Source organism: Heterocephalus glaber, unplaced genomic scaffold, assembly GCF_053883595.1.
Source record: "Heterocephalus glaber isolate CG9 unplaced genomic scaffold, H.glaber_assembly_v1.0 deba00001463, whole genome shotgun sequence".
Classification (NCBI taxonomy): domain Eukaryota; kingdom Metazoa; phylum Chordata; class Mammalia; order Rodentia; family Bathyergidae; genus Heterocephalus; species Heterocephalus glaber.
Window position 1 is genome coordinate 14,018,455 of NW_028258310.1, and position 17,568 is coordinate 14,036,022.

General features: G+C 35.2%; 1 protein-coding gene and 1 pseudogene across 2 annotated transcripts in view; one reads left to right on the top strand and one right to left on the bottom strand.

The window, feature by feature from the left end:
• Positions 1-17,568, bottom strand: part of Rbm27 (RNA binding motif protein 27) — a 75,188-nt gene that overhangs the window by 27,516 nt on the left and 30,104 nt on the right. Inside the window, exons 8-12 of one of the 2 annotated variants that reach the window (XM_004854346.3) lie at positions 16,983-17,117; positions 8,259-8,423; positions 5,188-5,337; positions 2,551-2,695; positions 1,785-1,938 (exon numbers count right to left, since the gene is read on the bottom strand). In XM_004854346.3, the coding sequence (XP_004854403.1) occupies positions 1,785-1,938; positions 2,551-2,695; positions 5,188-5,337; positions 8,259-8,423; positions 16,983-17,117 (749 nt within the window). The remainder of the gene's footprint in view (positions 1-1,784; positions 1,939-2,550; positions 2,696-5,187; positions 5,338-8,258; positions 8,424-16,982; positions 17,118-17,568) is intronic. The other variant, XM_013075747.3, reaches the window with a different exon arrangement.
• Positions 4,573-4,655, top strand: LOC147826676 (U4 spliceosomal RNA; annotated as a pseudogene).

Genomic DNA, 17,568 nt, shown 5'->3' on the forward strand with positions numbered 1-17,568 from the left:
TATACATATATATATATATACACACACACACACATACACATACACACATACACACAAACATACATATATATTCTTAAATGTAAAAATTAAACTATATCTTTTCATCAAAGATGAATAGTCCTGGCCCGGAGATTTAGCTCAGTGGTTCCGGCGCCTGCCTTGCAAGCGTAAGGTCCCAAGTTCAATCCCCGGCACAAAAAAAAAAAAAAAAAGATGAATAGTCCTAAAGCCAGGCATGGTGGCACACACTTACAATCCCAGCACTTGGGAAGTTGAGGCAGGAGGATCACTACGTAGTGAGTCCAAGGCCAGCCTGAACTGCACAGCTGAGACCTTGTCTCAAAAGAAAAAAAAACTCCTTGCTGGGGATTTAGCTCAGTGGTTTCACCACCTGCTGCGCGAGTGCAAGGACCCAAGTTCGATCCCCAGTACCAAAAAATAAAAAATAAAAAAACTCCTTATTGGCAAACAAAAAGATTTAGGCAATTTGTTTTTTCACTTCTGTTTACTATATTTCCAATTATTTGTAAAACTATAAACATGGGCTACTTCTGCACCTAAGGGGAGAAAATGCTTAAAAGGTTTTCAAAAGGAACACTCTGGCTCAATTCTTTGAACTATCAAGACTCCAATAATACTTTCTTAAACTCAGCTGCATTTTGATTTGATAACATGTATCAAGAATAACACTGAAATTCCAACTTAACATGTTCCTGTAGGTGTGAACCACCAGTGGTACATGCATGACTATCATTTCTGGGCAGCTTGTACCACTGATGGTACAAACGGATGTAATTATTTTTATCGGTCTTTTTACTAAGAAAATAAAAAGCTGGGCCAGCGATTTAGCTCAGTGGTGCCACCGCCTGCCTCGGAAGTGCAAGGTCCTGAGTTCGATCCCCGGTACCAAAAAAAAAAAAAAAGGAAGAAAAGAAAAAGCTACCCAATAGGACAGTCATGGATCTACCACCAGTGGTTCAAGCACGTGGCAGCAAGACATACATACTATAGCCACATTGTGCACACGTTAAGCTAGCTTTCCAGTATCCTCAATTTCAGCACAACACAATCACAAATTCATAAATTCAAATATCTAACAAACAGACAGTGTGGGGGGGGGGATTACAATTTATTTGATCTTGGATAAATATTTTAAATTTCAAGATTAAAACCATTATTAATTACTTCATCACAATATATTATAAAAGTATATTTCTTTTTCAATAGAAAAGATTACAATCGGGCCGGGGATTTAGCTCAGTAGTTCCACCGCCTGCTTTGGAAGCGCCAGGTCCCGAGTTTGATGCCCAGTATCAAAAAGAAAAAAAAAAGATTACAATCTTGGAAATTATAAAAAATCTAAACTACTGCCAGGTGTGGTGGTGCATGCCTATAATCCCAGGCTGAGGCAGTAGTTCAAAGCCAGCCTAGGATACATAGTGAGTTCAAGGCCAGACTGAACTACACAGCAAGACCCGCTCTCAAAAAAAAAAAAAGAATCTTAAGCTACCTATTAGAACATTGATCAGTGTAAGGGGAGGAAGTCATTGAACAAACAGAACTACGGACAAAAATACAATAATTAGCCCAGTATCTTTTAGGAAGGGGCTACAGAAAAGAACCAAATGCACTCATAGTAACAATTTCATCATAGAAGTAGGTATACAGATACAGTGAAGTTTACAACACTCAGATGATCAAAATTACTACTGACTCATTTAAGTAAGGTGAGCTGACAGGAGTATTTTCCAAGTGTATTCAACCACTGATATAACCACATTTACCTGGATATTAACAATAGTTCCAAATTTGCTGAAGTGTTCATTGAGCTTGGTAATATTGTTCAATTCCTGAGGGATTTTCTTGACTTCTAATTTGGTGTTTGTATACTGATTCTTTCGCAAGAATCCTGGTTTACTCTGATTGTTATTTCCTTGCCTGAAACAAATATTAATAGATCTTGGTTAATTCTCACACGTTATCCCTAGCCAAGAGATACAGCAGCATAGAATGTAAAATTTATATTTATTATAAACTACTTTTGTAAGTCCTCAGCATTCTTCAGAAATTACTAAGCAATTTTTACATCATCCTTATTATATTACAACAGAGAAAGGAGAAAGTGAATAAGGATATATTGTAAGGCTCAATTAACATTTAAAAAATCACGTTAAAAACAATCTACCATTATTACAAGATTCTAACATTGAAGAACAGATAGAACACCATTTTTTTATGGTATATCTCTCAACTTGTCTAAAGGTACAGAAGTTCTTTCTTCCTTTCTATTCACTTCTGGTATCTTAATAACTTTTAATATTTGGTTAGATGTAGAAATAAGTAGGTAAAAATTATAAATATCTATTATGAATATTCTATTAGCTTTTCAATTTTTAGAACATTCTGAAGATGTCCCTGGAATCCTAACCTTGAGAAACACAGTTTGAAAATCACTGACTTATGACAATACGCAATTTTAACCATTTCACTATTACAAAAAAAGACAACAAAAACACCAATTAAATGTTACTAATTTGCAAATTATCTTACTTTCCCAGCCAAGGTTTCTTTGTGAGTGGCCCTTCCAAACCACTCACAGCTCTTTTTCGGCTATCTGGTTCAAGAACAACTCTGGTTATGTTGCTATTAACTGAAACAGGAACTGGTGGTTCAGTCTGGATGACAATATTAGCAGCTGTTAGGGGAAAAAAATTCATACTTCTGAGCTTCAGGGAAATGTCAAAATTATTACAATATTTAGACTAAAAGTTAAGAAGTATTATGAATAGCACTCTACCATTTCCTTTCTAGAATTATGTAACAGCAAGAAAAATTACAAATACCTTCCTTTTCTCTCTTTAAAAATAAAAGCCAAGTTTAAAAATTCAAAGGCAACCCCAATGTAATAACTAACTCAGCTACAGATTATCAATGGATGCAAAAAATTACTGTAAAAAGGCTACTGAAGAACAAAGTATGTATATGGTGCCAAAGTATCATTCTACAAATTATCTTACAAGGGAGACATATAATAATTATCACCTTTGGCAAGTAATCAAACTAATGTATCCACCATTAATGAAAGGATATCATCTGCCTCCAGATGTTATTTCACAAGAAGTTCACCACATCATAAGGACTGGATACTATTATAGAATATTTCTTGAGTGTGCCAGTAATACTGAGCTTATACAAGACTACATGTTGTTCTTAGACGTAATTAAGCTTAAAGATTCAAAGTGTCACAGTGTCTATCACTTACTTGCAAATAGCTCAGGAAAAAAAATGTGAGGGGAAGGAAGCAGGGAGAGATAGAAGGAAGTATACATGAGAACATTCATGCTCAAAGGAGACAAAATATGAACTGGAGACAAGAACTGGTAAAACTAAGTGAAGGGATTCATGTGTTCACCTTGTTTCTTTTTATTTTTTTGTAGGTTTAAAATTTTTTCAACTTAAAAGTTGGGAAGAAAATCCAAAGTCAATACCATAAATGGCATATTTAACTCCCAAAAGTTATGACTAAATCTTTCAAGAAACTAACCTTATAACAGGTTACCTGTGGGAGGGGAGGGGTGTACTGAACAAAAAAGTATACAACTCAAAAACATGCCTGTTATACTCTGGGTACCCCCTAATTTTATCAACTGTACAAAGCAAAATAACGTATTATTGGACACTGAGATGAGAAGAGGGTGGTAAGCAGTATGTTCATTTAATCTGTGTCAGGCAAGTGACAATGTAAAGATTCATTCATTTACTGGGCACAGTGCTCACTCTTATAATCCCAGCATCAAGCTGTGGGCAATTTAATGAGATCCTGCCTCAAAATAAAAAGTAACAAAAGGGCTGGGGATATAGCTCAGTAATCCCTCAAAAAAAAATTCATTTATGTAATACGTATTCCCTGAGCAGCCATTTTATAGCACAGAAACTGTACTAGACCTCGAACATAAATTACAGATTGAATAGATACCCCTGCCCTTACAGACAGTGATTGTGATGGCATAAAGCATTCTAGAAATTGAAATGTCATTATGACTTTCTAAATAGTTATGATTACCACCTGACATTGTTTAATACTTCTCTTTATTGAAGTGATTTTAAAAGAAAAAAGAAAAAAAATAGTTGGTAGTCAAGTAACTTATAACTTGTCCAAGAGGACAAATCTGCAGTATAGAAATCATGACTAAAAAAAAAAAAAAAATTTATAAGAGCCCAGGGGCAGATTAATTTTCTAATGCTAGAAATAAAGGCTATATTTAAAAAAAAAAAAAAAAAGAAATCATGACTTTTACACTGAGATTATCTATGATTATCATTGATGGATTACTATGTATGAATGTACAGACAGATCAGACTACTAACAAAGGGAAAATGTGAAAACTGAGAACATGATCTTATCACTAATCTCAGGAAATGCAGTACAATACAGTATATGCACTATAGCAAAGAAAGTAAGAGTATATTCTTTGAAGTTAGAATTGAGTTCAAATTTCAATTAAAGATGTGTGATTGGGGGTAAATTTTTTAATCTCTGTAAGTCTCAATGTTTTATAAAAAGAGAGTCCTAGCTTTGCGCAATGGCAGTATCGTAGCCAATGAGGTTTATCCAAGGTGCAATTATTGCTAATTGAAAACTTTTCCTAAAAACAGAGTCCTCAGTTCAATCCCCAGTACAAAATAAATAAATAAGTAAAAATAAAAAAAGAACAGAACCTCTCATGAAGTTGTTACGTAGAGAGATAATAATAATATATAAAAGCATTTGGTATAATCCGACACAAAAACTGTTAGCCCTACCTAATATTTAGCACACTGCCCAGCACACAGCTAAAATAATCTGAAATCTTAGCCAAAAAATGCAATTAAATTAACATTAATATTACTTGTATTTGAAAATAAAAATTTCTAACTACAGCTTTTAAATGAAATTTAGATAGCTATTAAAAAAAATTTGAGATGATTATGTAGCACTCTCCAAAGAGGTCTGAAATGTATGTGGGCCGGGGGCTTAGCTCAGAGGTTTCACCACCTGCTGCGCAAGCGCAAAGACCCGAGTTCGATCCCCGGTACCAAAAAAAAAATTAAAAAAAATTCAAAGAGGTCTGAAATGCAAATAACGTAACTATATTCAACTACTGTGTAATATTTATCATAAGAAGAAAAGTTTAAAGATAGTCTTACCTCTTGGATTTGCATCCATATCTCCAGATGTTAGGCCAATCAGGTTGGGCCGCTGTGTCTGTGTTCTTGAAAAGAACTGTCTGTACTGTGATCTACCAGAACTGGTAATACTAGGTGCTTCTGGATTATAACCATCTGGTTCATATGTATCTGAGGAAAAACAAAGCAATAAAACATGTAACAAAATCAGAGAGGTTATAAACCATTTCTTATTACTATAAAATAAATAGCTGCTAAAAATAAATATTCTACAATAAAATTACACCAATCACATATATTTCTCTTTGAGTTATAGTATACACACATTCCTTTGGAAAGTGGAAGGAAAAGATGCTGTCATAGAAACATATATAAAGACATTCATTCTCAAATACTGGTGTATATCCAGATTTGCTCCGTCATTTATAGCCTATATGTTAATCACTTAATCTAAATTTCAATGCACATTTTTAAGACAAATTTTCATGTACATAATGAACACCATATATGAAGGATTATTGAATTTCATGTCTCAACGATTCCTACATACTTTTTAATTAAGAAAAGAATCAACATATTTATCCGATTATCTGCACTTTAAAGAGATAGTATCTCTTTCACATAAAAACATTTCAAATAACAGGTAGATAAAGCCAGGCATGGTAGCAAGCACCTGTAATCCCAATTTGGGGCAGGAAGACTGTAAGTATGAGCAACTAAGACTCCCTTAAAATTTAAAGACTGGAGGATGTAGCTCAGTGTGAAGGCTCTGGGTTCAGTCCCCTGTACCAGGGGGAATTCACCCAGATACATAAAATAAAATTTTATATTTATAAACATAATAATTATCTTAGTACCACACTCTTCATCAATGCACTTTTATCACATCTGTCTTCTCTACAACCAAAAATTTAACTTTTAAAATTCTAATGCTAGATCATTATTTTGTTAGTGTTAAGAAAAATTCTGAAAGTTTATTTACAAATGGCATATATCCTCTTCATCCTACATAAAATGAAGGTTAAGATTAACTGAAAACACTGATTTCCACAAGTGTGATTTAAAAGTCCTTGTTTGTCTCTTTTTTGGGGGAAGGGGAAATATTCCTTAAATGGTTCAGTCAGTTTAAGCTACAAGATAAAGTATATTCAGAGCTTTATTAACAGTCATGTTTATGATTCAGAGTATAAAATCAGCAAATTATCCCCATTGAGGGATCTTCCTGGACTCTAAATGCATTTCTATCTGTAGCCTCTAGTTAAGCACTACTAAGGTTCAGAAATCCCCCAATTTCTCATTCTCAACTCTCTCCCCCAAATAGTGTATGTCCCCTAATTTCAGATTAATGAGTAAATTCTCTCCTTGGCAAAAACATCAACAGAGCACCATGAGTCTAAAAGAAGAAAACACCAAAAAAGTGCAAATGAGTCTGAGACACTGTATTTGGTATGAGACCTACAACTGCTGGTCAGTGTTACTTCTCCCCACCTTCCCATTTGTTTTCCCTTCTTCTGGTCTTTCAAAATGGCTCATGGAGCTGTACAGAAAGGACATCAATAGATTTTAAAAAATGGTACCCTCTAGGGACCGGGGATTTAGCTCAGTGGTTCTAGCGCCTGACTTGCAAGTGCAAGGTCCCGAGTTTGATCCCTGGTACCAAAAAAAAAAAATGGTACCCTTTAATAAAATGTTAAATGATGTTGAAAATTAATCACCAGGGCAATCTGTGCTGCCTTCCTCAGAGGAGAATGGCTTGGGAAATTTAATAAATTGTTATCACAATAACGTTCACATTTCATTCTCAAGGCCTTCATTCAGCCTCAAAGTTATCTGATGATGACTAATAAAACCAAGTGGACTCTAATGCCTCAATAGTTAGAAAGCTATGTTTAAGTTATCCACCCAACAGTACTCTTTGGACTTCATTTTTAATAATTTTCTTCTCTGAGGTCCCTCTTGATAATTTTTGTTTAAGACAAATAAACACAACATTTAATCATGAGTATGCTCTTCTGATGGAAACATGTACTATAATGATGTGTAGCTTAAATCTCATCTTTTTGCTTATTAAATTTAAATGTGACTGGGCTTGGCAGCACATGCCTATAATCCTAGCACTCTGGAAAGCCAAGGAAGGAAGATAGAAAGTTTGACCCAGCCTGAGAAACTTAGTAATACTCTGTCTCAAAATAAAATTTTAAAAGGGCTAAGGATGTAGCTCAGTGTGAGGATACTGGGTTCAACTGCCAATACTGAAAAATAATATTAAGATTGACAACAGTTTGAAGATGATAGATAAAAATAATAACCTCCATTGTAATAAATGTTAAGTCTAAAAGTTATATGCAATATAATATACAAAATAAGTGTGGCTCTACCTTTTAAAAAATCAGCAAATTATGATAGTTTTAGTCAACATTTGGTACTACTAACAGAAATCTAGTTAAGAATGCAAAAAGTTTTAAAAAGTTACACAATCAAATGACTCTTGTATAATTCCTGGGAACATACAGAACCCCAATAAACTTGCATCCTTGAGTTCATTATGATGAACTAAAATCTAAAAATAAATTTTTTTAATCTCATGAGATACCAACAAAGTACTCCACAGATTTTCAAAATACATGTCGGTAGGAGGAAGATTTCTGAAGAATGAATCAGTCAATACAACAAGGGCCAGAGGGAAAGAATGACATTTACCCATAATCAGCAAGAAGCCAGACGTTTGGTTTAATCATAAAGAAAAATTAACCTAGTTTTTCTTGTAATATGTAACTAATTAGAAAATAGTCAAGTAGATACCTTCCTAGGCACTTGATTAGAAACTGTCTCAAAGAACTAGCATGACTTTTGTTACCGAGACACTAAAAGTAAATACAGAGGACACCAGAGATGACAGACACACAGGAGACCTAATCATCTAGCAACCACTAGGGACAAACCAAAGAAGGAGAGAAACAGAAAATAAAACTACCTAAGAGCTTTAGGGGGAATTTATGACAGCTGATCTGCATGCCAGGTCACCTCTTAGGCTGGCCAGCTTCAGATACAAAAGACTGGTGAGGTGGATGGCCATCTGTAGCAAAGCTTACCTGGGACCAGAGGGGTGGGGCTGGAGACTGAGGTATGATACCCAATGGAGGATCCCATGAGGTTTCGAGGTGGCACCAAACGAGCTGCCAACAGAGGAGGCGGTGTCCCCAACTGAAGTCGCTCAGATGCAGCAGCACCATGTTCACGAGCATACATGGGCTGTCCTACAGAGGAAAGAACAGGACGGCAGCTGGGATTGAGTCACAAGCTTCTCTTAGGTAATGATGTCCTTCCTGAGACTTTCAGCCAAGAACAGAGAAATTACACCAATAGAAACAGTAATTGAAAAAGATGTCATTGTGATCCTAACTCAAGAAAACAGAAACACAACTATTTAGGATGCACTGAGGTATAAAGGAAGAACTGGGTAGTACAGTTACATAATCTCCATCCTTTAGCGTGTTAAATGGAGTAACTGTGCTAATTTTATCCAAAGCTGGTCAGCCATATCAAGCTGTTACACAAAGGTGCCCTGAGCTACTAGTCATAGAGAATTTTAATTCCAATGAGACATGCAGATACAAAAGCTGTCACACACACTAGTCCTCCCAAAACCCCCAACCACAGAATTTCAGATTGTCACAAAGAATATTCTTGCGTTACCTGGGAGCAGAAAAAAACAGTAAAGGAATTAAAAACAAAGCACCAAAGGGATAAGCTCACAGAGACGAAGAAATATTCAAAAGAAAAACTTAAGATAGTGAAAATTTGTTATCCCCGTGAACAGGTAAATAACAAGAAGAAAAAAAGGTAAAAGTAACAAAAACTCAGATAAGTAGAACAGTAGCAGACATACGCAACTATTCTAGATACTAAGAACCACATTTTGAAAGAAAGCACATTTAAGGTTCACATATATACTGATACAACAATGCAGAAACAATGAAACCAAATTCTGTAGAACAGTACTAGAAAAAGACAAAGTATCAAAGAAGCAAAATATTCCTTTGGTTGTCCATTTAATAGAATCTTATCTACTAACAACCCAATATGATGTACAGAAATTTATAAGATTTAGTCAATGTTATGCATATTCAAAGTGAGTGTAACATTTAAATTTTTAAAAATTTTAACACCTGATGAAATGCCCTTAAAATTTATAAAACTCCTCAAGATTACTAATATTACTTCATAAGACAGTCTACAAAGCAAACATTTCATTTCACTGTAAATGGTAAGAGGAAATAAGACATGCTAAACTGCAGGGGAAAGGAAAGAAGGGAAAGGAAAAAATGATGAGAAATGGAAAAAATGGAAATAAAGTCTTTGTAAATAGGGAAGGGTGGAGGGTGTGAAGGGAGGGCTAGGAATGGGGAAAAAATAAGAACCAAGATGCATTATATAAAGGTACAATTCCCAATGAGAAATGTAATTGTGTTGTATACCTACAATGTACCAATAAAAGAATTTAATACAAAAAAAAAAAAAGACATGCTAAACTTTACTACCCTTCTCTTCCTATATATATGGGGAAAAAAAAGAAGAGGTCATAAACCATACTGTACAGCAGATTATATAATCTTGTACTTGGCACCCAACCCCATCAAAATTAGTTTAAAGAGTTAGTCACTATACTACTAAAACAATTAACATTATCTTTTTCAATGATCTGAAAATAGTTATAAGCACGACCTACTGAAGTGAATTTCTTATGAATGACCTATGAGCAGAACAAAGCCCAATATTAATACCTTACATAGTTATAAACATTAACTCTAGCCAGCTGAACAGTTTTTACTCAAACTGAAATTTCAGCCACTTTTTGTAATCTTCCTAATTTTTATCTTTGAGTAGTCACAGAAAAAAATGTAAGTTTTAACCTAGAAGCTCAAATACAGAAAAAATAAAAAGTTACATCTTCCATATATTGACCATTATTTAACAAGTCTTCTCTAGCAGAATACAAGTCCTAGTGAACTTTGAAAGTTCCATGGCCTAACAGTGCCTGGTGCATAGAAGCTAAATAGAGTCACTTAAAGAAGAAATGAAAAGCCAGGTACTGATGTGTACAACTGTAAGCTCAGTTGAGGCAGGAAGACTGAAAGTTTAAGCCCAATGTGGACTATGCAAAGACTTCAAGGCCAGCCTGAACCATATAGCAAGATCCTATCTCAAAAAAAAAACCAAGAAACTGATCAAATGATAACATGATGACAAATATTTCTTTGGATGAATAACTGTACGTTAAAATGGGCGATATAACAACTAAATCAACATGCATTCAAGAAATGAAATAATCTCGACAATATACAAGGACTCAGATATCGATTTACTTTTACAGACATCAAAACCATTATTTTACACAAAGAAATGTTATACATCCCACAGAAATGAGTAAATTTCCTAGGAACATACTGCTCTAATAATTTTATATAGTTCATGATAGCAAACATAGTTCCTGAAAAACAAACATTATAGAAATTCAGCTAAAGAATGGACAATTGACCAGGCATGGTGGCACATGCCTGTAATCTCAGCACTCAGGAGGCTGAGGCAGGAGGATCGCTGCGAGTTCGAGGCTAGCCTGAGCTACATAGTGAGTTCAAAGCCCATCTGAACTACATAGTGAGTTCAAAGCCCATCTGAACTACACAGTGAGATCCTGTTTCAAAAAACAAAAAACAAAAACAAAACAACAAAAAAAAGGACAACTGCCATCACCCTAAAACACTAGAATCCAGGATCAGTTTTATTACATTTTTACACATCCAGTAAAGTAAGCTTAGCAGTTCATATTTCCATTATGCCTTCTTCAAAGAAGCAGAAGAAACAGATCAAATGTGAGGCAAGAAAGAGTATACTTTATTTAAAGTGGTCTTACAGGTTGGGTATAGAGTACTTGCCTAGCTTGCACAAAGCCCCAGCACTGGGGGGAAAACACAGACTTTGGAGGAAACAGTTGATTTTAATAGGTGTGTATCACTGTCTTTTCATAAAACTGCAACTATATCCCATTATTTGAGTCATATTCATAGATCTGTGACATTTTAACTAACAAAAATTTAAAATTTCAGATTTTTTCTAAACTATAACCATTGACATTGACTTTTTTTTTTTGGTATCGGGGATCTAACTTGGAAGCTTGCGCTTGCGAGGCAAGTGGTGGCACCTAAATCCCAGGCCCCTCTTTCCCATTATTAGACTTTTACATTCTTTTTAAATTTCTTATCACACATACTTTCCTAGCATCTAACACTAAGTAAACCACTACCTCCAAAAATCCAGACTACATTTTTCTGACTTTACATTGGGCCCCTACTGACATAATTTTTCACAGCTAAATACCATTTTATAGTTTTTCATTTACAAGCATTTTTTGTGAACTTTGATAATAATTTTAAAGGCTATAAAATATCTATAATTTAAGCTCTTGTTAAATTTTTAGGATAGCTCAAATTCTCTATTATGTTATTAGGGCCAGGGATTTAGCTCAGTGATTTGGCCGCCTACTGCGCATGCACAATGACCCGAGTTCAATCCCCGGTACCAAAAAAAAAAAAAAAAAATTCTCTATTATGTTACAAATATACTTAAGGCTGTTTACTTCATTTAAATCAAAGCAAGCTGTAATCCTGTAAAAATTACTCATAAATGTGTTAGATACATGTACCAACTCCACACAACGAACGTAATTACGTACTCCAAACATGTACTAATAAAAATAAAATTTAAAAAGCAACAGTTAATAGAATTTACACATAAAAATATCACTAACAAGTATTTCAAAAAGTAAATGAACAATTTTAAGAGTTCGATCTTTATCTCAAAGAATATTTTTTAATTTCTAAAAATCACATGAACAGAAAGATATGAAAAACTTATGACTGACAAAATATACTATATTCTCCAAAATACTTTTTTAACATTTAGACAGCTATCAGCAACAATCTCCTAGGTTTTCAAATTTCTCTGTAAATTTTAGAATCAAAATTAAGGCTTTTAAGAAAGGAAGAAAGCAAGAGTGATGGCACACACCTGGAAACCTTAGTCCTCTGGCAGGCTAAGACAGGAAGGTCTCAAGTTTGAGCCAAGCCTGAGCCACTTAGCGAGACCTTGTCTCAAAGAAAATATTTTTAAAAGGCTCAGAACATAGCTCAATACAAAGGCCTTAGGTTCAATCCCCAAGGGGGGAGGGGGAGGGGGAGGGAGGGAGGGGAAAACAAAGAAAAATCATAAACTTGCTTGCACAGCAGAATTCTGAACTGTTCATTATGAGTATTCTATAACTTTGAAAATAATCAGTTGCCAATCAATTAAATCTTTCAAAACATTGGCTCTTGAAAGCAGTAATGCACAAATGCCAATGGAAAGTTATCATCTTTTATTGCTCCTGAAGCAAAAATGGGAAAAAATATAGTAAATATTTCATAAAACCAAATACGAAAGGATCATACTCTCTTCTCAGATTATATCTTTTTTGGTGTAAAAAAAGTATTCTAAAAATTAAATTAATATTAGATTTTCATATACAGTCCTTAACCCTGAAAAAATTAAAAACTGCTAACTGTATTAGTCCCCCAAATTTTCTTAGGTATGTTATTAACCTCTGTATTGGCCAGGAATGGTGGCATATGTCTGTAATTCCAGCCACTCTGGAGGCTAAGGAAGGAGGATCACATGTTTTGAGTCCAGCTTAAGAAATTTAGCAAGATCCTGCTAAATAAAAAGTGCTGGGAATATAGCTCAGTGGTACTTGCCTATAACCCCAAGGCCCTGGGTTCAATCCCCAATCCCAATGAATGAATGAATGGCTTTTACAGATAAATCACAAAGTCTTCTTCCTTTTAAAGAGAAAAGTGAACTACAAGCAAAATAAGTTCTGATATCCTAATCATTTTGGTCCCCTAGTGGCCACTACAAAGCCTGACACATAGTAATCCCTCAAAAAATAATTGCCCAGTTAATGAATTTCAGGTTATGTCACTGAAATAAATGGTAACTGCCCAATTTTCAAAAAATGAAAACCATGGGCTGGGGTATAGCTCAGTAGTAGAGCACTTGCCTAGCATGTACAAAGCCAGGGCTAAATCTCCAGTATCACAAAAAGTAAGCAAATAAATAAAACCAAATGGAGTAATTTTAGAGTGACTCACGTTAAATTTAACTGTATAAAAATAAATAATTGCCAGTTTAATTTTAAAATTTTTATGAGTCATAATACTAAGTTTAACAGTGGCATAAAAATATGCCACCTGCAATAGATTCTGAGGCAAATAATCCAATTTTTCATATTTAGAAGTCCAAAAAGCATTTAGAAATGTTAACACCTGACTCAGGGGGAAACAGATGAAAGATCTGTCATAGCTGGTAGTAACTGTCGAAGCTGGGTAATGGTACATAAGACTTAACTAGCCCAGACAATGTGAGTTCATTATGCCGTCTTATTTTTATACATGTTTGAGACTTCCATAATTAAAAGTAAAAGCACTTTTTTTTTGTCTTCTTGGTACCAGGGATCGAACTGGGGACCTTGCACCTGCAAGGCAGGCGACAGAACCACTCAGCTAAGTCCCCGGCAGTAAAAGCACTTTTAAGTGGCAATAACATAACCATTAGACTAAGATACTAAACATTAAGCAGGAAAGGACAATTGAAGGACCCGAGTTCAATCCCTGGTACAAAAAAAAAGGACAACTGAGTATCATGTGATTTCTGTACTGAAGAAGTTCCGCTACATATAAGATTTACATCTCGCTAGCCAAGTGGCACAGGCCGGAAACCTCAGCACTCTGGGAGATTGAGGCAAAAGATTATAAATTCTCAAGATCATCTTTGACTACTAAGCAAGTTCAAGGCTGATCTGGACCACATAGAGACACCTTGTCTCAAAAAATGAAAAAGAAAAGAAAAGAAACAAGAAAGATTTACCTAAAATAAAATTAAACATGGCTGTATGTAAGTATATGTCTTCGTATAATAAATACTGTTTTGGTAAAGCAGGAGTTAAGAGCAGAGCAATACTGCACAGGAATTTAACTCAGCAACACAGCACCTCCCTGGCAAGCACCAGGTCCTGAATTCAATCCCTGGTACAAAAGAAAAAACAAACAAAAAAACAAAAGCAGAGCAATATTATTCCTCAACTACTTAAAAGATCTGGGCCTTGAAAGAGTAGAACATAGGAGTATATGAGTAAGACAGAAGATGGAAAAAGAAAGTTGAGTCATGACAAGGGCACAGAGAGGGACTGATCAGAAAAGGTATAAATTGGGAAACAGTAAAAGAGATTACCAAAAAGAGAGAAGTAGATTAGAGAAAGAAAAGCCCCAGAGAGGAGTTTGCTGATGGTTCAAAAAGAAATGATGGGGCCAGGGATTTAACTCAGTGGTTCCGCTGCCTGCCTCACCAGCGCAAGGTCCCAAGTTCGATCCCCATTACAAAAAAAAAAAAATGATGGTTACTGAAGACTTCTCAGGAAGACAACCATGGGAAAATTAGCTTAGCAACATTAAATGGTATATGTTAGTAGGGTGAAACAAACATGATGGTATCAAGAATGTTATAGCAATAATCCAAATGTGAGGTGATTCAAATATGGATGAGAGCAGAGAACAGAGCAGAAATATGAAAATATACTTTAGGGCTGGGGATTTAGCTCAGTGGTGCCATCGTCTGCCTTGCAAGCACAAGGTCCTCAGTTCAATCCCTGGCACCAAAAAAAAAAAAAAAAAGAAAGAAAAGAAAATATACTTTAAGGCCAGGCAAGCTGGTGCACACCTGTAACTCTGGCACTCTGTAAGGTTGAGGCAGGAGGATTCCAAGATCAAGCCCAGCCTAGGCAACTTAGTGAAACCCTGCCTCAAAATAAAAAATTAAAAAATGACTGGAGGTGTAGCTCAGTGCAAAGGTTTTGGGGTTTAATCATCAAAGAGAAAAAGAAGGGCCAGGAATTTAGCTTAGTGGTTCCATCGCCTGCCTCGAAAGAAAGCACAAGGACCCAAGTTCAATCCCTGGTACCAAAAAAAAAAAAAAGAAAAAGAAAAAGAAAAGAGCCGGGGATTTAGCTCAGTGGTTCCACCGCCTGCCTCCAAAGAGCAAGGTCCTGAGTTTAATCCCCGGTACCAAAAAAATACATATATATGTAAAAAATAAATATATAAATAAATACATAAATATATAAATAAATTTTTTTTTTTCAAAGAAAAAGAGAAAGGACTTTTGATTGGATTTTTGTTTGTTTTCGTTTTTTTGGTACAGGGGATCAAACTCGGGACCTTGCGCTTTTGAGGCAGGCAGGCAGGCAGGCAGGCATAGCAGCACAGTGGAACCACTGAGCTAATCTTTTCTTTTTCTTTTTTTTTTTGGTACCAGGGATTGAACTCGGAGGCAGGCGGAGGAACCACTGAGCTAAATCTCCGGCCCTGATTAATTAGATTTTTAAAGAAAGCAAAGTAGGGCTGGGGATGTGGTGGCTTAGTAGTAGATAGCTTATCTGGCCTCCTGACAGCCTAGGTTCAATTCCCAGCACCACAAAAAAAAAAAAAAAGGAAAGGAAAGAAAAACAGTGAGTCAGCCATGTGAAGCACTCTTAATTATAGATGATTGGGTGAGTTATTTCTAGTGACAAAGACAGGGATGGTGGACTGCAGAGATTCAAGGAGAAAATACCAGGTCTGATTTGAGAGGTTGAAATTCAAATTTGACTACAAATTTAGAAAAAGTTTGGACAATAGAAATTTCAGTAACAACTAATCCTTACAGTTTAGTAGATACCAGATACTTTTTAAAAACATGCTTTATATATATTAGCCATTTATTCTTTTAAAAAAAACCTTAATGAGGGATTAAAATTCAGAGTAGTCATTTGCCCAAGGTCACGAAAACATTATGTGAAGAAACTAGGCTCAACTGCTTTGCTCAGTTGCTTCTCCAAAACATAAAGAAACGTGTAGGAGGCAAAACAAACTTTACGGTAAACACAGTTCCATAACAAGATGAATACATCCATAGCTAACTGTCTCTATAAAAAGAAAAATCTCATAATCTCACCTGTTTAACAACCAACAACCTTTTAAAAATTGGTTTTGAAGAAAGGAATTTTCTTAAAAGCTTAGTAAACTAAACAACAAGAAAACATATAAGTTCTCAAAGAATTAGGAGTCAAGAAAAACATTCTACAATTAAACATGTATGCTACAATAGCCTAAACACAAAACATTAATACAACTTAAATGATACACTCTATCTTCATGTTGGCAAACAAGTTAAATAACAGGTATTTTACCCAAGCTTTTGCACACATTTTAGGAGACAGAGTTTACATTTTAGAAACTTAAAAAATTCAAAATAGATTTGCCTCAGAAAAGACTAAGCTGGGCATAGTGGCCCATCCAGTTTGAAGCCAGCCTGGGCTACACAGTGAGTTCAAGGTCAGCCTGGATTACACAGTGAGGCCCTATCTCAAAACAACAAAATTAATTAATTTTTTTTAAAAAGAGACTAAATGATGCTGATCCATGGGAGACATGACAGAAGAGGCTGTTGAAACTCTTATGTCAGAGGAGAGTTTTCCAAAATAGAAGACACTGCCTTTCTCTCCCATATAACACTAACGTATGACTATATGACATGAGCACATGGTAAATCGCTTTGTGAATAGATATAGAATTTTTATAGGTACACAGCCCATAAAAATGTGAATTAATTTTTAAAAGCATTATGCTCATATAAGAAATCTTAGGTTTTCTATATCCCAGTAATCTCTGGTTAAATCATTTACTTACGTTCTGACACTGTATAAAGGAGGTTCTGGGGTAAAGGAGGAGGTAGTCTTGCTCCCACTGGTGCAAGATTGGGCACTGCACTTGTCCCAGGCTGGTCACGACTGTTTATCAAGCTTGACTGTGATATGGGTGGTCCTACAGATTACAAAAGGTAAGAGGTACAGCATTAATGTTTCCTAATAAAAATACTCACTTCACTGTTAGTAATTTAGATATTCATACTCGAAAGGTCTACCCAGGCTTTGAACAAAATTAAGGAAGTTGATGTATGCAGGCTTATCCATTGTGAGCTGTATATAATTAATTAAAATGATATTCCTGGTTCTAGAACAGGCAAAAGTAATCAAGGATTAAAAAAACAAAGAACTATTCTCTCTGTGGGTGGAAGCAGAAAATGGCTAAAAAGGACTTGAAAAAACTTTCTGGGGTTACAGATTTCTACAAAAGGATTAAGTTAACGATAAGCATGTTTTAAGTGCACTATTGTCTGTAATGTGTTATGAGAAGCATCAAATACAAATGGAGAAATGGAAAAATAAGTGCTATGCAAACAGTAAAATGCTAATTGTGGCTCTTAGATGATGAG